At 36.1% G+C, this 23,673-nt stretch overlaps 1 protein-coding gene across 1 annotated transcript; it reads left to right on the forward strand.

Annotated features, from left to right (window-relative positions):
* Nucleotides 1–36: 36 nt before the first annotated feature.
* On the forward strand, nucleotides 37–23,108 carry VRK1 (VRK serine/threonine kinase 1). The gene is given in 14 exon segments (XM_070931547.1): nucleotides 37–194; nucleotides 1,440–1,495; nucleotides 4,258–4,327; nucleotides 4,896–4,983; nucleotides 6,299–6,407; nucleotides 6,499–6,591; nucleotides 9,268–9,400; nucleotides 11,141–11,261; nucleotides 12,743–12,801; nucleotides 13,308–13,480; nucleotides 17,595–17,706; nucleotides 18,001–18,094; nucleotides 22,702–22,832; nucleotides 22,835–23,108. Coding segments are annotated over 14 exon segments (1,551 nt in total). The 5' UTR covers nucleotide 37; the 3' UTR covers nucleotides 22,990–23,108.
* Nucleotides 23,109–23,673: the final 565 nt, after the last annotated feature.

The following is a 23,673-nucleotide window of genomic DNA, read 5'->3' on the forward strand; positions in this document are numbered from 1 at the left end:
TTTCTAATTTATTTTATTTCAATTGCCTTTAGTGACTATGCCTAATATCAAAAAGTCGGCAGGAAAAAGAGGCCCAAGAAAACGGAAACTTGCAGAAGAATTTCCTCCTGGAGAAGTTTTTACTGACCTTTTAAAGAAAAAATGGAAGCTTGGTCCCGTTATAGGCAAAGGTGGTTTTGGCTGTCTGTACCTTGGTAAGAATATTGTCAAGATTGCTAAAATATAGCAGCCAACATATAATTATTTTAGAATGTGTATTCTCAACACATATGCAGAATGGATATATTTTCCTACAGAACAAACATTTTTGTTTCAAAATATTCAACTAATAGAATTGCCTGGAGGAGAACCTCATCACTTTTTGCAACTTCTCTCTTCCTGTAATAGTAGAAAAGCAGTGACCTTAGAAAAGGGACAATAAGACTTTATTTTTTTCCCTTTAAACAATTTGTAGAAAGCTTGCTGTGTTGTTGTATAGCGCTCCTCAAGGCTCTTCAGCTCTAGCCAGCTTGCCAATCAATTGACAAGCAGTTGCTGTAGAATGCATGGTTATCATGCTGCGGAAAGGATGTCCACAGGCCAAATAGTGTTCTTGGGATTCTGCCATTCAGCTGATTAGCAGATTGATGAGGGGACTGCGGGGTTGGTGACAGCATCTGGTGAACTGAATAGAAAGTGGTTGGGTGTGTGTGCCTGATTCTATTGCTTATTCTGACTTTCTTCATTGCCTTCATGCTCCCCTTACTATAAGGGCTGGGCCTTTGTCACAATACTTTTTGTTGGTATTTTATCCAGTGATGCTGCCAGTAGAATGGACTCTTCTAACAGAATGGGTTCCCCCTCTTCCTCTATCTTCCCTAGTCTGTTCCAGCAGATAATATAAGAACATGAAATCTTTTTGGAGGGCAAGGTGGCTCTGGACTCAGTGCTAATTAAAATATTTGTTATGGATGTTACTACCTTGTTCCTAATAAGGACTTGGTGTTCATAATCTTGTTCTTTAGGAAAGGCTTTATTGCTTCAATTCACCCACCAAAATCACTGAATGTTTCACTAATGGGACATTTAAATTGACTTATTTACATCTGGCAGCACCAGCTGGTTGCTCTTAAAGCAGAATAGTATGTTTGATTGACTGTGGTTAGGTTTGGCAAATTCATACCGTTTTTAAAAATGGAATGTAGCATTCATTGTTTACATCAAAATTGAAATATTATATGTAAAATGTATCAAATTGTATTATTGTATGAGTGTTTGTGATATGGAGGTAGATTTGTGCAAAGAATGCATAAGGCTCCACCATACAATATTATTAAATATATTCATGAATTTGTATTTGGTTTTCATCCAATTACTCTCTTGGTTAGGTAAAAATTGCTGCTGAGATATTATAAGATACTTTTAAATCCTGTTGATAAAAACTACTTATATTTTAACAGCTGATGTTAATTCATCTGAATCAGTTACCAGTGATGCACCCTATGTTATAAAAGTGGTAAGTTTGTTTAATTATTCACTCATTCATTTTTGGTGTGCCTGACTTCAGACTGACTGGAAATAATTTTTTTCTTTTGAAATAGTTGCATTTGCATTTTCAATGCATTTGAAAAATAAAATGGAAAAGACAAACTTTTCCACTTGTAGGTTTGTGAAATTCTTGAAAATCCTCATGCAGCTAGTGTTATATGAATTGTTTAAGTAGATTAAATTAAACTAGTATATATTTTAAGCTTTACTAATATATTTTAATAAAAATAACAAATGCTATTGTCATCTTGCTCAAATAATCTCTAATTTTATTATATTCCTTAGATTGAGTGTTGAATAGTGGAATGACATGCGTGCTTTACACTGGTTTCCTTTGAGGTGTTATGAAATTGCATAGGAAATAAAATTTCTGTGAAGTTGGGACAAACAATCTGGAATCTGACCTGTAGCTTGTAGATTGCCTTTAGGGCAAGGGTGGGCAATTATGGCTCTTTTACAACCTGTGGACTTCAACTCCCAGAATTCCTGAGACAGCTTGGCTGTCTCAGGAATTCTGGAAGTTGAAGTCCACAGGTTGTAAAAGAGCCACAATTGCCCACCCCTGCTCTAGGGCAATCACTGTATATTTTATTTTATAACTAATTGCAATTATGAGCTATTTTACTTTAGAGATATGTGGTAAAGGAAAAGAATTTATCATTGTATCCTCATGAATTTTGTGTTTGGAAAATTAAGAGTTCTTGAGGGTAAACATAGACATAAAAGGCACGGTGTGCTATGAAGTCTAAGAACTGTTAAGGCTCATTCTGATCATGAGTTCATTAATAGCAGGAATTGGGATCATGCAATCATTTCCATATAGCTAGTAATAGTGCATGCAGCATGTCTCAAAAAAGTTGGGGCATCTCCTGGGCCTGTTTTCCTCTCATCTGCCTTTCGTTACCCCATTTATATTCCCATTAACCAATATGGGTGAATGGATAGATAGGACCATGATTTCCTGGTCCTTCAGTTTAGACATTCTGAATACTGTGATGTTATCAGAAAAGACTACCGATTAAAAAAGCCAAATTATAGAATGCATTTTAATGTTGCTGCAAATATTATTGCTTGATAGCAGCACCAGGTGGACTTGCCTTTTTCTTGCTACTTTTTATCTTCTGTATGGCATTATAGATGCTATTAATCAATTACAATTATGATGTAAAATAATGTATATGTCACATTTTTCACTATTAAATATATTGAAAAGTATTAATGCATAGTGATTCATATTGGTGATGTACATGAGGTGATCTGCATGAGTAGAAGAGGTGACTGATAAATATTTATATGAATCTGTGCTTTGTGATATAATTTAGAATTTAAATGTAAGGTGATAAATTATATTTATGCATGAATAGATAGCTTGAAAAAAATATCCTTTGGAGATGGTGACATTTGACACTAGCTATAGATTTATAGGATAGAGTTAACTACATTGTATGTAGACATTTAAGTCTATTAAGCATTATGATTACAGTCACTTAAGTCAGGGTCATCTGGGAAAGGACTATCACAAATAACACACTGACTGTCCATGACCAAAACTCTTTTTACAGTTCTATAAAACAAAAATAAAACTAATGATTTAGTCTTGCTATAATCATATTTTGATATAGTTAAAAAATGACACCAATTGAAAAATGAGAAGATCAGAAAAGAATTGCATAAGCCATGTAAACCAATTCAATTCTCTGGTAGATTGCTTGATGCATTAATTTGTTGCCATTAATGGTAAGGACATAATGTTTAAGAACCCATGTTCATACCCTATTTGGGAAGTACTCTTCGTGAGATCATGGAAAGGTGTTGATAGGCAGAATAGAATGCACAGTACTAGATAGGCTACTAGCTTGACCTGGTATGAGACAACTAGGTTAATATATGTCTTATTTTGGATATTGAAAATGAGAGTGTTTGGTGAAGTATATTGACAGGAACAAAGCAGCAAGGTTGCCTCATGCTCCATAAAGTTTTTTTATGGCTACTTCAAAGTCTTTCTCAAGTTGTCTCTCCATATATGTGCCTAAACCAGGGGTGAAATGCTCCTGGTTTGGACCGGATCGCCTGATCCGGAAGCGATGGTGGCTGATAGCAAAAATCCCTGCCCTCCCCATGCCCAGCTGAGCTGCGCAATCATCAGAGCCTTTTTTTTTACTTTTAAAGGCATTTTTTCTTTGGCTGAAAAATGCTTTTAAAAGTAAAAAAAAAAAGTTGGCCACACCCACCCAGTCACATTACCCCCCCCCCCCAAGCCACACCCACAGAACCGGTAGTAACAAATTTTACATTTCACCACTAGCCTAGCCAGCTGCTTTGTTTAATTCACTGTACCTGTAGAAGGATGCATACAACCCTGGAATGTTCATAGAGCAATTGTGGTAAGCATTCTGGAGAATGTAGATGCTTCCATATTAGATGGGTTGCTTTGCTTGGGTCCTTTAAATACTTAACTTAGCTGTACTGTATATTAGGTTTTTAGATCCCATATTGAGGTAAACATTTTTATTGTGATATATGAAAATGCTTTATTTTTAAATTATTTATCTCATTCCCAATTATATAACAATTACCAAGGAACTGAATTACAAGGAAGAAAAATTAAATGGTTAAATGGCTCTATTTTATAGGAAAATAGAAGAATGTTTTATATATTAGTAAAACCTTTGGTTGAAAAAAGAATAAATCAAATTTAAAACATTGCATTTATTTATAAAATATTTAAAGGAACCCAGTGATAATGGACCACTCTTTACTGAGTTAAGTTTCTACATGCGAGCTGCTAAACCAGAACTAAGTAAGTAAATCAACCCATGTTTATTCAATAAAACAATGTAATCATCCTTAAATATAAGAAAACTATGGGAAATACAGAGTTATTGTAATTCATATAGGATTCTAAATGGTTATTTTAACCATAACCATATAACAATACAGTATTGAGTATTTATTGAAAATAATTTTTATAAAGTGGATCTAAAACTTGTCCTTTTTTAATACTATGAGTCTAAAACTCATAGTATTGAAAAGGGGGGAAGGAATAATAAACAACTATTTAAATGATATGCTAAACATGCTAGCATGTTTGTTAGTTTTTTGCTCATGTGGGGTGCCTTTGTTATATTTAATTTGCTAAAACTATAGAATCAAGGATAAAATGTATAAACATTAAAAAAAATGCAATCCATCTACAGTTTAGATTCTAAACTTTTCAGTGCCATTAATTTCAGTGAAGGAGAGGTTCCCTGTTTAAAAAAAAACATCCTTTTCTGTTTGTATTAAGATTTAATAGTAATAATAGTTTTCAACCTTATGTGGTAATATATAATATACATAATGTATATTGAATATTTGTTTCTTTTCAGTTAAAAAATGGATTTCTTCTCACAAACTGAAATATTTAGGTGTACCAAAATATTGGGGTTCTGGTTTGCATCAAAAGAATGGCAAAAGGTATAAACCATTTCTTATTTTAGAATATAAAAGACTTTATAATGTAACTTCCCTTAATTTCAATTTTCCAAACTCTACAATATTTCTTAAAATGAGTCATAACAATAATGTCGAGTGAGGGTCTTTGTCATTTAAGTTTATCATATTAATATATCAAGGAATTGGTACAGTTTTATGTATTTTATTAGAGAACTTGGAAGTTTGCATTGTGGTCAGTATTAAGTGAATCTTAAGGCAATTTTATGATATTCTATTAAATTTAATACATGTGCTTGGTAGTTCTCAGGAAGTATAAGGTGTTTAAACTTTCCAGGTTAGCTTTATTCCATCAGAAGAAAAGTAAATATGTTTAAAGAATTCAGGCTAAGTAGTAGGATTTAAACATCAGCTATTATTCTCTTGCTCCCAAGGTCAGAACAGAGTAAATAGGCAATAGTTCATTTTGAATATTACCTAGCAACTAAATTACAAAAATATCTGTCCAAAGAGATAATTGAAAATACCTTGCTAGATATGTAAAATAACAACAACAACAACAACAACAAAAGTAACAAAAATCGGCTATCATTAAAATTAAACCATTAAGAAAATATCAAACAAGAGATGTATTAATTGAAAGGGATGTTAATGAGATTAACTCTTCTCTTTGGTTTGTAGTTTAGTGACAGGCATTAAGGATTTGTTTAAAGAAACTGAAAAGACCTTTTTCTTCTCTATTGGAATTTTTTTATAAGTTATTTAATGAGTGAAAACAGAACTGTGTTTTTATTGTTTCCTAAGGGGGGTATTTAAATGAGATCATGCTTCAGGTGCCACAGAAGTATGGCACAGAAGTTTGGTTAATTAGAATACCACAGATTCTTCATCTCCTTCAGTCAGGAGACACACCTGATATCTGTTATACTTCAGAAATTTGCCTTTAGTATCAGTTGAACTACTATCCTGTTCTGATTTCATTTGTTCCTGCATACTTTCCTGAAATTGTAGAAAATTTGGAATGGGGTTGTTTAGTAAGTTTTAGCAGTTTTTAAAGTTTTTTTTTTAATGCCACTGCATTGCTTGGGAGTAGCACCTAGAACCTTTGTCGTCATAAAAGCTAATAATGGTCAGTCCTGCTTAGTATGCAGATGGGAGACCATTAAGAAATACCAGGTCTGAAAATAGACAGGGAAGTCAAAAAAGACCTGGAAGAGGTTAATGGCACACAATTGTTAATTGGTGCTAAGAAAATTCCATGTCTGTACAATCCTCAAGATTGAATGTTATTTTTTGTACTTTGTTTTCAATTTCCTTAAATGCATTTTTTTTAAATCAGTTATAGATTTATGGTGATGGACAGATTTGGGAAAGATCTTCAGAAGATATTTGAAGAACAAGGAAAGCAGTTTTCACGCAAAACAGTGTTACAGTTGGGATTGAGAATAGTAAGTTAAATGTTTTTCTGTGTTAATGTTAATGTTCTCATTGAAATTAATTTTATTGAAGTTTTTTTTCTGACATTCTGTGCTTTTTTAGCTTAATGTTTTGGAATATATTCATGAACATGAATATGTACATGGAGACATCAAGGCCTCAAATCTTCTCCTGGGCCACGAGATTCCAAATCAGGTAAGTTTCAATCTTTTCTTCCTTCAGTGTTTAACCTATTGTTTTAAAGAAAATGGAACTGCTGTGAACCTCAGCAGAAATCTTGCCTTTATGAATGTGTACTGCGTTAATATTTCTGCTTGACATTTATATCTAGTTAATGTTGTACATTTTTTATTCACTTTGCTGGCAGTTGATCAAATTGGCTATTCTGCCCTGAATAATATTCAAGAGAATGCTTGCAATACAAAATGAATTTCAAATAGCTGTTTGGGGGTGGAAGTTTAAAATTATATACTACACCAGTGAATTACGTTTGCTTGTCTGCTTTGTCAATTTTTTATTTCCTTTGTTTGAAGAATCCATCAAGCATAAGTGTTCTGTTACTTGAAAACCTGATTTCTTAACATATTAGTTCAAATCAAATGGTTTACAGAAATATCTTTAGCTGTCTGTTTATTATTATCATTTAGTTATAGTAGTCATTAGTACTTTTCTTGAGATGACAATTTCATATTCCCATGTAAATTGATAGAAACATTGTGAGGGTTATTTTGTCTCTTCCTTTGGCAAGAGGTCCAAGAGTTACTAGATGGTTGCATTGCTTTTATTAAAGCAGGGATGGCAGTAAAAGATCAGCTCCTAGTTTCATCTGGATAAAATAGTTCATTTGTTCACCACATTGTTTCAGGTATTATGAGATTGATTGATCACCCCATCACTTTAGATTTCTTTTTGTTGTTTGTAAACCTGAGATCAAAGTTTTTGCCTTACATTCACAGTTTTTATCACCATTGTATGAATTGTTGATAAAGAATACTATTTTGGAAGATGAGAATTATCTAAAAATGAAAATAATTTCATAAATCAAAGGGAAATGATTGATTGGGTTGTATAGTAGAATTTCTATAATAAATATATACCTATATTACATACTCTAAAGACAAAAGTTTAGTTGTTTATATTGACACTGTTTGCATTTCAATCAAGAAATAAATTCGTAGCACAGGAGCTCACTCTTCAAAGACACTTTTCCCATCAAAATGACAGATCCTTTTAGTTACAGTTTAACAGAGTTGGAAGGGACCTTGTAGGTCATCTAGTCCAACCCCCCACCCAAGCAGGAGACCCTACACCATTTCTGACAAATGGCAGTCCAATCTCTTCTTGAAAGCCTCCAGTAATGAAGCTCCCACAACTTTCTTAGCTTGATTCAGAATTACAGTACAGTTGACAATGCAAATATTCTTAAGATTATTGATTTATTTCTTATATAATACATTTCTGGGATGGATTCATCTGACTTTTTTTACATTTTTCTAATGAAGGTAAAATGGAAGCTGGCATAGTGCAAAGCAGAGACATTGCTACTAAGTCTTACAGTTATTCCCAATGGGACCAAAATTAATGTTTTGTTTAAAAATTTGCCAATAGGTTCAGAACAGGCACATTAGAATTATGGGGGAAATGGCCTCCTGGTTAATGGGTATTTTGTAGCTGACTAATCTTATGTTGATGAAAAGATGACCCCTTCTTACATGGTAACTCTTGTGAGAACTCATGACATGCTCATCAAGCCAGAAATTTTAGCAGCCCCAGTCTAAGATTTTTCTGTAAGCACAGACTTTTTACAACCTATAGTAATTTTCACTTACCCAGATTTGGAGCCAGGAAATGAATTTACGTACTTATTTGATTTAGAAGCCACCAAATTCCAAAATGATTCTGGAAGGCTTATACTTTAAAAACAGAAAATGTTAAAGAAAACCCCCCATGATCTGGATAACCATGATACCCCATATATCAAAAAGCCATAACCAACAGGGTCCACAAGTACTCTAGCCCATAGCATGGGAGAAAGGCCATTTTTAAAAAGCCTTTCACAAGTTCATCGGAGTGGGAGCTACACAAATCTTTCAGAGGCCAGGGGCTGCAACAGAGAAGCCCTGGGTCCTGATAGATGCAGTTGTTTGGGGAGGGAGCACCAATTTTGTCTGATATTACTGGAAGGCAGAAACCATGGGAGATAGGTGATCCCTTCAATAACCTGACCCAATGCCATAAAAGGCTTTGTATAGCCCAGCAGATTGAATTGGAAAGAAAGAGGATAAGACTGGTGCTGACTTGTTTCTGTAACAGTTTGTGAGATGTAAATGAAATTGAGACTGGTGGTAAAAGCAGCATGAGACTTCAGGTGGGAATTGAAAGCATCCACTGGTATAGTGAGCCTTTGTTATTAAAAATAATTCTGAATTAGGTTTGTGCTGGTAATACGATATTTAGAATCACCATCTACACCCCTGAGACAATTTGTTCTACATCAGTTCAATCAGGAGCTGGTTAATTATTAAGGCAGGGTGCAGATAATATTTTGCTATTTGATGCTATTTTAACATCAATATTAGATTAATGTTATTGGATTGTAGGTAGGCTTACTTTAACTTGCTTGGGCGTCCTGTTAAATTTAATAATATAATGTTTTATTTTTACTGAAGTACATAGGATAGATAATTATGCTTTTAATCTTAGGAAGAATCTTGGTACAAAAAGAGAATACATGCTTATATTTTGAATGACATTTCCCGACATTAATGATATAATGAGAACGTGGTGTCAGTATTATATAAATAAAGTACAACTTCTGGTTGGCTGTTTTTAATTCTTGGATTGATTTTGTTGTACTTGAAACCTGCACAGGTGTACTTGGTAGATTATGGCCTTGCTTTTCGATACTCTCCAGAAGGCAATCACAAGGATTACAAAGAAAACCCCAAACGATGTCATGATGGAACTCTTGAATTTACTAGTATTGATGCACACAAGGGAGCGTGTAAGATGGTTTTTGTTTTTATGCATATTCATTCTTCTTACAAATAAAAGGTAACAGAGTTGTTTAGTATGTTGGTAAGTCCTCTTTTACCAAGCATTCATTCAGCAACAGTTTGAAGTTGCAACAGTGCTGAGCCAGTGCTACTTGCAACTGGGCCTCAAAGTTTGGGCCATTGCAGTACCCCCACAAATTCAGGCTCTTGGCAACAGCCTGCATTTATGACAATTGCAGTGGACAGTTGCACTTTTTAATGCTCTGATGCACCCTCCACCCCTTGACCTTCTTGCATTCTGACTCTGCCGTTCTCTTCATTCCCTGGCCTTCCTGCACTCACCACATTCCAGAAAGTACCAGAGTATGAGTGACCATAAACAAGGCCTTTCAATTCAGACAACTGCACCATTGACACATAAGATTTATCTATGCAAAAGACCCATTGGTCACAGTTGCAACCTGTTCCTTAAATAGGAGGTGTAAATCTAGGAGGACCCCGGAATTGTCCACCAACACTGTGTCCAATGGGATGCCACTGCATCCAGAGTCAAATATGACACATTGTCAGACTCTGGTAGACCCAAACACAGCCAATCCCTCTTGCCATGGTTGAATTAGGACCAGTTTCTCCCTATTGAGCCAAGGTGGCACAGTGGTTAGAGTGCAGTACTGCAGGCTACTTCTGCTTCCTGCCGGCTGCCTGCAATTTGACAGTTCAAATCTCACCAGGCTCAAGGTTGACTCAGCCTTCCATCCTTCCGAGGTAGGTAAAATGAGGACCCAGATTGTTGGGGGCAATATGCTGACTCTGTAAACAGCTTAGAGAGGACTGTAAAGCACTGTGAAGAGGTATATAAATCTAAATATTATTGCTATTGCTATCCATATATTCATAACATTGAGAGGCTGGGCCAGCCCAGCAATAGCATCATCTGCCTGGCCCACGGTGGGGATATATGACTGGGTTTCATCAAGATATTGATGACACCACATTAAATGCCCTGAATGACCATACCAGCAGTTTCATAAAAGAGGAGTTATAATGCAACTATAATGGTTCCATCACTTCTCACTCAAGGCATCCACAAGCGTGGCCCATGATTTTTTAGGAATATACCCCAGCCTGAACCCAGATTGAAAAGGCCTAGTTAATCCAGGTTTTTCTGTGGCTGAGCACAAGCCATCCTCTCAACAGCGTTCTATAAAGAGGGAAAGTTGGAGGCTGTATAAAAGTTGGTCAACATTGTTGGGTACCATCATAGTTTCTTAAGATAGCTTCTGATTCATGATACAGGATGGCCTTTCAAGAATATGTTTGATTCATGAGACAGGAGAGATCTGTTTCAGAAGAAAAATGTTGGCCAAAAACAGTTACTCTCTTACGTAATTTGGATAGCTATTTCGGTCAAAGCCCCAATCGTGTCTCATTCCATTAAAATTTTCCTTTTTTATATACTGTACTACTTTTCCCGTGGTCTTAAATTTGTCACGGCAATCTGAAACTCTCCAACCAATAACTCCTTTCCGGTGTAACTGAAATTATAATCCATAGTGAGTGTTCTGCCTTTATAGGTTGTAACTAATATTGCAATGCAATAAACCTGACATCTTTTCCTAAAGGAGAACTTCTTAATCATCTTTAAAAGACATAGGGATATTAAGTTAATTATTCCTTTTGTTCTTTAATGATACTTTTTATAACTATTTTCATCTTCACTATGAATTTAGCACTTTTTTCTTTTTTAGCTCCCTCAAGACGTGGTGACTTGGAAATTTTGGGTTATTGTATGATCTGCTGGCTTAGTGGTAGTCTGCCTTGGGAAGATAACCTGAAAAATCCAGATTATGTCAAAGAGTCAAAAATTAGGTAATTTTAATGTATTTAACAATACAACTATTCGATGTATTCAAACTGCTTGGTATAGATGTGCTTAGTTGAAACTAAATATATTTTCATCTTAAAAATCCAGGTGAGACAGACTTGACAAGTTTAATTGAAATTGAATTATTGGGTGGAAATTGGATGATGTTCTTATTTCAGTTATGCAGTTAGATATTGCAGTGTTGTATTGCAACTCCAACACTGATTGATGGATTTATATACCACCTTTCTGAAACTCAAGGTGGTGTACATAGCACTCCCTTCCCTTGTCCCCATAACGAACAACTTAGTGAGATTAGTTAACCTGAGAAAGGAGCAATTGACCCAAAATCAGCCAGAGAGCCTTTGGTTTAGGGTTGAGGGTAGAGTTGAATCTTACAAGAAGGGATAAAAATGCTTAATGTGAAAGAAAAATAAGAGGTAAACAAGCAAAGTGCATGTTGAACTAGTACAACATAATTTTTTCATAAATAATACCACTTTTGATGTTGAAATTTAGGGATTTTATTATAGGTACACACCTGCACACTTTGATTTTTGTACTGTTTTATCTGCAGTCTGAGATAAAGCCATAAACAATGAAACTAGAAATCCTGTAAAGTGTTAATGCTAAATGTTGTTATATTATTCTTAAGTGGTGCATGCTTTTTGTTGTCCTCCCTTCCCAAAGCTTATTTAACTTCAGCTTGCAACAGAATTCTAATATGAACAGAACTATAAATGTTTATTCACTAAATGCTATTTTTACTAACTGCTGAATCCACATGGGCCGTAAATGAAGACTATAGTATTCCTTTGACAGCTGAAAACATGAGAAGTGAACATGGTCCTTGAAATGGGACAGCTGACCATGGCCAACGTACTGCGGGACAATTTAACAATTCAATTTAATTATTTAAAATAAATAAACAATTGTTTTAATTTTTATCATTCAATCACATTTCATTTTGTCCCTCATTTTGCATCCTTTCGCTGCAGTTGTCCTGTGGCGAGATGACTGTAGTGAATTGTCATAGACACCATGGTCCTAGCTTACTTATCCTGTTGTGACATCTTTCACATGTAACATCGATAAAGCCAGATGCTAATGTCATTTTAGTTTGGCAATCATTGTGGTTTTATTTTATCAAAAATAAGATGTCATGTTACAGATTCCCACTTCTCTTAACGTTCTCATCAGAAACATAATACAACAGGATTTCTATGCTAGGATTTTAATTGTCAGAATGTTTTCAGTCCTTACCCATAACAGCATGATTGTAACATATATTATTCAATAATGGAGTGTAATTTTAAAAAACTAGGATAGCTTTATTACTCTTCATTATTGTTACCAGTATACAGTATGTGTCTATTGCATGTACTGCATATATGTATTGTATATTTGAAAGGAAAGAAAATCTAACAGATCAAAATTTAACTTCTGATCTGTTAAACACAATTTGGCATCTTGTTTTTTCTCCCAGGTATACTGATAACGTTTCTGAATTCATGTTGAAATGTTTCACTAAAGAAAATAAGCCAGGTAAGTAAGAGCCTGCTTAAATTATTTCATCAAACAAATGTATTTGTTTCATGTGAGAAAAGAAAAAAGATACAGAGTTCATGTTATGTGTACTATGAAATTTGATATTTCTGTGAATAAAATGAATCTAGGAAGATTAAATGACTGCCTCAGGTCTGTTTAGAGCCTGACAAATATGGAAGAAGATGCCCTTCTTCATTTGACAAATCTATCCCCTCCAGAGTTTCTTTTGAAGATGTGAAATATATCAGGAAAGTTCTCCTTTTCTTCTGTGATAAGTATATGGATCTGGCTATTATACTGATTATCCCAAGCAGAATTTTATGTATTTTATAGATTGTCTCCAGAAACAAAATAGATTCTGTGAGCAGAGAAGAAGAAAATATTTTTCTTACCATATTGGATAATAGCTATGACTGTAGTAATATCTGAATTTTATACCGTATCACTATATTGCTACATGAAAATGTAATTGACATATTGGGACTTTCCATTGCTTTCTTTAGATGAAATAGCCAGGTATATGGAAAAAGTGATGGCTCTGTCCTACACTGAAAAACCACCATATGAGGAATTGCGAGAAATATTTCTTCAAGGTCTGCAAGACATTGGTCACAAAGATGATGGCGTACTAGATTTTGAAGTTTCGTTGAATGGCGATGTTCCAGCAAAGCCTAAGGTCTTCTTAATTCAGATCTGTATTTAATGTATCTTCTCTTCAGATGAAATAAGAGCGAAAGTAGCATTGCTTCTAATATACCCATTTCCAGATGAAAGAGCTGAATGTCTCCACTTGAAGATGCCTATCTCAAGTGAACAGGTGGTCCTTGATTTATGACCACAATTGTGAGCTGAGTTTCTGTCACTAGATGATACACTCATAAAGCAAGCCATCATGTGACCGCATTGCTTAGCAACACCAATCCCAGCACTCCACATTGCTGTTGTTAACTGAATTCCACCAATTACGTGAGGTCCTACCGCAATCCAAACTCTGAGGCCCTGGAGCTGCTTGTCACACTGCAGTTCAGGGGCTTCTTCATGTGCCGCAGCTCTAGGACTGCAAGAAGCCCCTGAGCTGCAGTGTGAAGCCCAGGCCCTATCACAGTCACCTTGCTGCCTTGCATTCTGAGGCCCCTGTTGCTCTGTGCTCTGCCACCCAAAGTGATCTTTGCCATCTTCTTGCTTCTGCTACTGGCCATCTATTCCCAGCCTGACCCTTTATGAGCCAGCTGCTGGCCACACAAGGCCATCCCATCCTCCTCAAGTCCTGTAAGGAAACCACCAAGAGCAGCTTGGACAACAAAGCCTAATGTGGCCAATGAGAACAAGATGGCAAAAGTCAGCTAGGGCCGCAGAGGCTGCAGAGTGCAGGGACAAAAGAGCAGAGATGGGGAGAGAGGCAGGTGGGAGAGTTGGATCAACTCTGTGTAAGCATGGCAGGCTGCCAAGTGCCTGAATTTCGATCATGTGACCATGGGCTCTGCAACAGCCATAACTTTGTGGATCAGTTCTCAGTCCCTGCATTCAGCATTGCTGTAACTTTGAACAAAATGGTCGTAAGTCGAGGACTATTGTTTGTAGGTGTTACAAAGCAAGGAGCACCTTGTGAGCCTAATGGGATTGCAAATGAATAGAATGTCTTTCAGATGAAAATTTGATTTACAAAGGAGCTAACTGGAAACATGAATCCTTTTAAACATTCAAGGAACTTGCACTTTGCTTCCTATTCTTACTTTACGCTTTGGGCTTTTTGATTAGCATGTGAAATAAAAAAAAAATAGAAATGGTTGTCTTAATATAGTTCCAAGGTCTAACTTGATAGATTTTGTGTACTGAGGTTTTCAGTTCTACTGTGTCAATTTAATTGTGCTTTGTAGAAGAAAAATCCTAAAAGCATTTATTTAGTTTATAATTGGAAAAGAAACTCAATTAATAAAAAATAGAGTAGGATTCTTTAGAGTAAGTTCCGAAATGCATAAAATGTAACTCTCTTTACAATGATGCTGCATTGGTAAAAACCTGCCTTATGTGTCATAAATGCTCCTTTTCAAATGAGGCAGGCTATTACAAAGGTAGGTAGAAAGGATTGATAAGCCTTGTAGCATTTCATTAGAAAGAATTGTTTTGATTATTCTGATGATTCCAAGGATTTATTGCTTAAATCTGTTGCAGTTCCATAAAGACTTGCATAACAATTCTCTGGTTTGTTCACACACTCTTTTCCCCACCTGAACAAAGGTCTCTTCCCTTCTGTTTTTGTAGAAGATCTTGTATAAAGTTTTATATATATGCCATCATTTTTCAAACTACTTGGTTCTCAAACGATGGCTAGATATGAAGGAAAGGGAAGGAGTATACAAGCTTAAGGATGCTCAGGCTCTTAACTCAGGAGATTGGCTAGATTGCCATATTCCTTAGCTCTCAGACAAGTATAAGATGAACTACCCATCTCCCCCCTCCCAAATGAGTTCCTGTAGAACATTATGTTTTTAACCGGTGTACAGCTGCATACCTGCCAGGGAACAAACTCCAGTAACAACATACTTTTGATTATGCATAGAACTGCACAATACATTTTTCAATTTCAATATTGGCTAGGAATCGATTCCAAGTTGAACCTCAAAACTGCATTCTGTTGGGGGACATATGATGATGCCATATCATAATGGCTAGTAAATTGAGAAATAGTAGAAACAGTCACTGCCCAGCTAATTGAAATTGGTTATAGAGGGAGTTATTCATCTTCTCTATTGTGCATTTTAAGTGATTCTGGTTCTGGGATTTATTAATGAGAGAGCATTCCCTACTAGGCTTAAATTTAATTCACTTTCATATGAAAGGAATGATGTTACTGTAACATTTACATTTGTTCAGTTAACTTCTGCCAAAAGAGAAATTTCCTTCATTTGCATGCAGTGAAAATATCCATTATTGAGCTTGTAAACTACTCAAGCCATGGAATATGCTTAGTGATGAGCCCATTGATGACATTTGATAACAGCTAGAAAACATTTGAACTGAAACAAATATGAATTAGTAATTCATAGTTCGCTGTGGACGCTGCATCAGACTTAAGTGTTGCCTCTGTCAGAGAACAACACCTGACTTTCCTTGCTATCTAGCTGGCCTGGATCAAGATTAAGAATGTGCCTTTTAGTGTATAAGCTGGGAAACTATTTTAGTGTGTGGACAGTATTGAGTAGCCACTTTAACAGTAAGTCTTTTGAAAAAGCACAGCTCTATTCCAGTTAGACAGGAAGAATGCATTTATATCCTGTATATAAAAGCAATACAATGGTGAAATATTCCTTCTTAATTTTGGTCAGAATGAGAAAAAATGTCTGTTTAATCTTGCCTAATGCATCACAAAACTGCTGACATGCTAACCTTGGAGTTTGGGTTGGTGTTAATCAGGCCTGTGCACCGGCAAGAAAGATGTACCTAATGCACTCCATCAGTGCCGTTTGCATATAGAAGTTCTCCCAGGGGAGCTGCCCTGTGCCAGCTGAGGGTTACCTGCCCACTGCAGTTATTGTATGTAATTATCGAACCAATCTGTTCAGCCCAGCAGGGTTTAGATGGTAATCATGAAGCAACACTTTGGAAAGATGTAATGCACTCTCCCCTTTTCTCATCGGCTATATAAGCATGTAGCCACTTGAGCTATTTCACTCTGGATATACTTTGATCAAAGTTACCAAAAAAGTGAGTGGAAGTTTAATAATAATTTTTATGCTGATAGGCTAAGAACATTGAAAAATATTTTGGCTTCTTAACATAAACATAAGTTTAACGTAAGTAAAATGGGGGAAATATATAGTTCCAGTTTCTTTTGAAGCATATTGTCCTCTCTTATAAGGGGTCTAACCTGCTTCTGGTTGAGAAGCAGTTCTCGCTGTGGAGGGTAAAGGAATAACAACAACATTTTACCCAAATAAGTCTGAAAGCTTTTAGAAATCACTTCTACGATAAAAAATGAATCCCAGGAAGAGCCAGAATTTTATTTATTTATGTTCTTTTCTAATTGGAATGCTTTCAAACTATTAAAAATCAAAATGGAAAGGAGGCTGGCAATGGGTGGCTGCTTGAAATTCAACTTTTGGGGTTCACTGGCTATAGCTTAAACTTTTATCTTAAATAATAAATGAATGTTTCCAATTCGTGTGATTTTTACATGATCTATATTTCTACACTAATTATATGATAATCGGTATTCTTTTAAATCGGTATTCTTTTAAAAATAATTTCAAAATAGTACTGGAATATGTATTTTTCATTGTCTTAGCACTATATTTCACTATTCCGAATATATGAAATATAGCGAATATCTAAATTCTTACAGAAATGTGTGTAAAACCTGAGTTTCTTAGCAGAGACGTGTTTGCAATTTGTACAAGACAAGAATCCCTCCAATCACTTAAAATAAAATTTGAATATAAAGGGGGCTGCTTAGGCAGTGCAAGAAGCAAATTTTGTATGCATAAGAAATATTGTTGTATGGAAGGCCCACACTCAATATGCTGTTGTAATTGTACCTGATTACTGTAAACTACACTCTTGTTGCTGAATAGACTAAAATAGTTTCATGCAGGAACCTGTACAAAATAAGATATTAAAAATCATAGCATGATTCCTAAGATAACATGCTTTTTCTGTTAAAAGCTTTTTGAGTTAATTACTCAGAGGATAGGAAACTTTGATAGAGAAATATGGTTAGCAATTTTATGTATGGCGTTATCATTTGTTTAACTTGCCTGTGTGCACTTTTTCTGTTTTGATTTGGACGATAGACAAAAAGAAAATTAGTTGCTGCATCAGGGACAGCTACTGCTGATGAGGACAATGCCGAAATAGCTGTTGATGGTGTGAAAAATACCAAAAAAAGAAAGCCTGCATCACCGAGTAAGTAAAACATTCTTATTAGTATTTGTCACTGATCTATCGCTGTAGAAAAATTCAAAGATGTTTAAATTCCACAATAAACGTTAACTATTTTGTTGGGTAACATGGGAAAAGAAAGATTGTCAGCTATCTGCCAGTAGCAAATGTGAAATATATTTATTGCTCATCGTATAAAACTGATGACAGTTAGTTGATGAAAGTTGTTGGCGATGGCTCCCTACCCCTTTTCCCACCATTTATTTTCCTCTCTGTTTTCATTTTTATCCTCACCTATCTTGTCCAATTCACTGTCAGGAAGTGCTGACTCCCCACAACCAATTCATCACAGCAGGTTGCAGCCAGAGGCTACCAGCAGTAGCAGCAGCAGCAGCAGCAGTCACTTGCAACAGTGAGTGCAGTTACTTTAAGAAAAGGGAGTTATGCAGATAGACTATAAAATCTTGGTAGTATTTTGGCATAATCTGTAGTTTATGACCAGCAGATGCACATCAGCAGGACGACTGAAAGGGAGGCTTGCCAATTCTTTTAGCAGGAAATGCCAGGAATTAGTTTGGACCTCACACATTTGCTGCCTGTGAGTTACAGCCCGTCTCTAAAAGGCACTGTGGCAGATGGTATCATTTCCAAGTTAGGACTGTGCAAAGCATCAAAGGATTGCTTCCCTTCGAAAGAAAACTCAACCAAGGTGCACTTTTGAGGCAGTTCTGTGAAATGTAGTGGCACCTGGTATACATCAAAACAATCACTTCAAAGGCTTGCAACAGTTTTCATGCCCAGAAGACACTTGGATTGGCGGTTCCAGCCCACCTCAATGTTTCTATTAAAAATGTTGAAGCAGTGTGCCCTGCTTTCTTGAGTTAAAGCTTGTCTTGAATTATATTACTTCTTTGATCTGACTGAGCTAGCTCCACAAAATGAAGCTGTGTTGCTTTGGACAGCAAATATTATTGGCATTCTTATTTTTATTTGTTTAAAACATTTATAGCCAACCTATTATTCAGAGCATCTTGTGGTAAACTACAATCTATAAGATAGCAAGAAAAAATAGTACACCAAGTTAAATATAACTTCAGCCAAGTTAAGACACAGCCACAATGACCAAGACAAAGATACAGCTAAAGGTCAGAAGGCATAAACAGGCTGTGACAGTAATGGCAACTCATATTGAAAGACACAATATGTCAGAACAAGCCTGGCCTTAAGGGAAATGCCATTACATATCTGCAGCCATTACTATTGCTCATCCAGGTCTTAACATTTGAGCATTTAGATACTGGGAGATATGCTCTTTCAAGTATCAGTACTTGACACTTAAAAGCAGCAGACCCCAACCTTTTCGGTTTTGCAGGCCACTGGAGGCATGGGGGGGGGGAAGAGGGGATGGTTCTGTGCTCCACATGCTCACCCATCGCATGTGTGGCCTGGTTCTGAACAGGCTGCAGCCTACTATCAGGTTGCGGCCCAGGGGTTGGACTTAAAGGCCTTGAATATCATTACAAGTGGTCCTCACTTAACAACTATTTGTTCAGTAACCATTTGTAGTTAGTAGCGCTGAATGACTGGTATGTAAGACCAGTCCCTAAAGTTATGGCTGCTGTAGTACACACACACACATACACACACACACTGTGATCAGGTGGTCAAAATTTGGGTGCTTGGCAGCCCACCTGCAATTGCAGTTACAATTATAGAATAGGTGCTTCCCCTACCCTGATTCCCCATTTCTGCCCTTCTGATCACCAGGCACAATGCTGTCTCTACCAGGCCTGCTGTTTTATGTTCAGTTTATGTTCTGTCTCTGCCAGCTAGTTGACCATTGTTGTGTTTTTCTTCCTGCTGCTGATGCACCCAGCCTGGCCTGGCCCTATCACTGCCATCATTAACTAAATCCCTCCCAATTGCTAGACAGGACCTACCTCCATCCAAGCCATTTCCAGTTTGATCTCTCCCAACCCTGAGCCTTTTCCAACTTTATTGCATCTGAACCACAACACCAGCAGGCCCCAACCTTTCCAGCGGGTGGGGAGGGGGGAAGGCGATGGTTCTGTGAGTGGTAGGCTTGTGTGTGAACACTTCCGCAAGTGGAGCTTCACGTGCTCGCCTGCTGCTTGCTCTGCCCTCTGCACTACACCAAATTGGCTCTCATATTAGGCGGGCAGTGTAGTTATTTTAGGTTCAGCATTACGTAATTTCTGAAGAATGTACCAGCTGTGTTCTGCACTAGTATAGCAAAGCTGTATACATGCTTTTTCAGGGAGAGAGTAACCTTATTTAGAAACTGAGAGCAGATTCCTGCTCCTAGACAATTCACAATGTCTCATTCTTAAGAACATCTTCAGTTTATTGGCAATCAGCTGACTCAAATGGATATTCAACGCTTACATTGTTTCACTTGACTGGGTGTTAACATATTGATGGCACTTCACCCCAGACTCCAATGGACTCAATGAGTTTTTTCATAAAAATGTTGAACAATAAGGATGATGGAATGGATCCCTGTGGAATCTCACAGTTCAGCAGCCATGAGACCAAGTAGAAACTCCTGAAAGCCAACTTCAAGAGTTGATCATAGATATGAGTGCAACCAGTGAAGAAAAGCGCCTTCTACTCCAATCCCAGAGAGTCTGTTTAGCAGTCAGATCCACCATATTTGTGTAGTTAGGTTTTCATTATAAAATACTTTCTGATGCAAGTTCTCTTTAGGAGTTATAGCACTGTTTCTTTCAAGAGATGGAGATTTCCCCTGGTGTAATGGGAAATTTATCACATGCTAGATATGCACCTCATCAGTCCTCTTTTGCTTGACCTTAATAGTCAATCTTGGGCAATATATTATCAAGGAATTATTACATCCCCAAGACCCATAAGGAATATTGTCTAATGCTTTAGTCACAAGTTATGCAGAAACCGCAGAGATGTTATTTGAAATGGATTCTAACTTAGGACTCCGATTATGGTCTGGAATTACATGTGAAACTCATAGCAGGCAACATGAAAGGCCTGTGAATTTTAGTGAATATTAAAGTAATTTCAATATTGAGATAACACAACTATTATTATAGTGCATTATGGTTAAAAACAAATCTAAGAAGAATCTCTCTTACAAGTAAAATGTATGTTTTTCTGTATTTATCCCACGTTAATAACATATATGGAAAACTAGACACTTCTGACTAGATGCAAAGTTCACTTAAGGATAGAGAGCTAAACTGAAGTATTTCAACATTGCTTCAGGATGGATTATATTTTTTCAGTAAGTGTATCTTTCCCTCAATTTCAAGGCTGGTAGTTTATGAGGATGCATGGGAAGCACACATTTGTTGTTGTGGCTATAGACAAATGTTCCCTATGCTTCCATTTGAGCAATCAAACTGAAAGCACAGCTGTTTACTTCATTTTCCACATCAGTTGCTGGAGTAAGACTTAAAACTTGAGTATAAACAACGTAAGTCAGAACAAGCAACTCCACTATTGCTTCTGTCTTCAAAATCATTTTTTCCTTCTTGACATTTTTTGTCCCTTCAGGAAATTTGCTGGAGCCAGAGAAAGTTGGCTAGATATTTACTCTAGATGGGTTGCCAGTTCCTTGTTCCAATCAAAAATTCAATTCAATTCAATATGTTTATATTTTTGATAGGCAGCCATACCAAATAAGTTAAAACATACATAAAAGTATCCATACTTTAATAACATACATTATAATATGCAAAAATCAGTAAGAATATTAAAACTTTATTATAGCAGATAAAATGGAGAAATATTGGGAATTTAAATAAAATCTCTGTTTAGCAGCACCCTGTATAAAGCTTGTTAGCCTCTGTAGTGATACCTCCTTGTCTAAATTCATTAAATATTCAATTTGATGTGAATCAGGCCAAATTGATTTTTTTATCAAGAGGGGTTCCAAAAATTTTCTGCATGCTGAAGCAGAAATAGTACAGTACAATAAATATTGTGTAAAATCTTGTATAATTTCCTGGGAACGTGGGCAGAAGCAAATATTATATGGGATACTAAGAAATTGGCCCTCTAATTGATGATGTCATTTATTGGAACCCTACACTCATGAGTGTCTTCGCAGGAGGATGGTATTGTAACTTACACCAAATAATGTTTGCATGCAGTTTTAGTTTTATTAAATGTATACCCATAGCTGACTTTGTTTTGTAATAGTTTCAGCAAATTTCTTTAGGCAAAGACATGTAAAGCCCAGTTTTAAATTTTTCATTTGTGTGACTTAAATTTAAAAATAATTCTGGAGAAAAACCAAAGGTATTTATGTGATTGGATACAAATAAACCAATTGGTACAAGAAGGAATGGAGAAACTCATGTGTGCCAATCAAATATAATTTGTGTAGCTAGGAGTGAAATGCTCCCGGTTCGGACCGGATCACCTGATCCAGTAGTGATGGCGGCGGGTGGTTCGGAGAACTGGTAGCAAAAATCCCTGCGCCCCACCCCCACCATGCCCAGCTGAGCCGCACGATCATCAGAGGCTTTTTTTTTAACTTTTAAAAGCATTTTTTCTACAACCTCTTCCGATGAAAAAATGCTTTTAAAAGTAAAAAAAGAAAGCCTCTGATGATCGCACGGCTCAGCTGGTATCATCAGGCTTTTCAAAGCATTTTTTTCTTGGTCGAAGAGGTGGTAAAAAAATGCTTTGAAAAGTCTCTGACGATCCCAGCTGAGTTCCTGATCGGCAGAGAGGCTTTTCAAAGCATTAGAAAAAATGCTTTGAAAAGTTTAAAAAAAAACAAAAGTTGGCCACGCCCACCCAGTCACATTAACTCCCTCACCAAGCCACACCCACAGAACCGGTAGTAACAGATTTTACATTTCACCCCTGAGCTAGGGATACCATTTTTAGAGTTATTAATATCCTGAATTTGATGTGGATTGTAAAGTATTAGTAAGTAAAAAGTATTTGATTAAATTCAGAATTTCTGTGAATTGTCTTTAATAATGAAATTGTCTTTATTCATAATAACTATAGAGATTGGAGCCACCAAACCCAAATTACAGAAGATCTCACCCAAACCCAAGACAAACTTGAAACCAAGGAAGAGAGTTCAGAAGTTAAAAAGCCCAGAATGAGTTTCCTACTTGCACTGAGTAGCGGGTCCTTGGTTTTTTTTTTCTTCTTTTAATTTTACCTTATTACAGTAGCACTTGGCTTTTTCCTCTTTTGTATCTTTGTTTAAACATACATCTAAACTTGCCATATTGTGCTAGCTTGAAAAAGTTTTTAAATCTTATATGTAGAATGTATGGTTTAGTATAATTTTACAAAAGTTTCAGAGTGTTTTGGCATTTCTTTGCACATTCTTGCATTCCGCTATTTTGTATAAACGTGAATTAAAAGGAAATAATGTCTGTGTAAAATAAATTTTGAAAATTTAATTATAAGTTGTTGGTTGCATATATGTGCGTGTGTGTGTAATCAGTCTGGCTCAAACCTATACTTACAATTTTATCGTCTAAAAAAGTAATAAAAAGGAACAACCAGATTAAAAAAATCAAATGGAGGCAGAGGAACAGGGAGAATGTACTGTTAGTTCAAAGATACATATTTTGGCGTAATTGGAATAGGATATCAATTTTCCCAATGCTTCCTTGAAAATGTGAGATTTGAGCAGTGGGTTAGTAGAAGAGAAATAGAGATACTTCTAAACATGGATCAGCAAGGGACAAATCTCTAAATCATTTCAAGGAACAGAAGACTGTTGTATGGGAAAATATATTACAACTGGATGAGTGGAAATCATAAGAAAGGGAATGTTGGGATAGAAGATAGATCCAGGCAGGAAATGTAATTTTGAAGATAAAGACCAGGAAGTTTGTCTATCTCCAGAGAAGCTTCAAGAACAAACAAGTATGTTTCCTAAGAGCTGTGGTGCTTTAAAGAAGCAAGGAGAGAATGGAAAAGTGTTTGACAATGTTAAAAATATTGCAATAACCTGCGTTT

This window comes from Pituophis catenifer, unplaced genomic scaffold (assembly GCF_029215685.1).
Source record: "Pituophis catenifer annectens isolate HBS135680 unplaced genomic scaffold, rPitCat1.0.hap2 SCAF_1, whole genome shotgun sequence".
NCBI classification, from domain to species: domain Eukaryota; kingdom Metazoa; phylum Chordata; class Lepidosauria; order Squamata; family Colubridae; genus Pituophis; species Pituophis catenifer.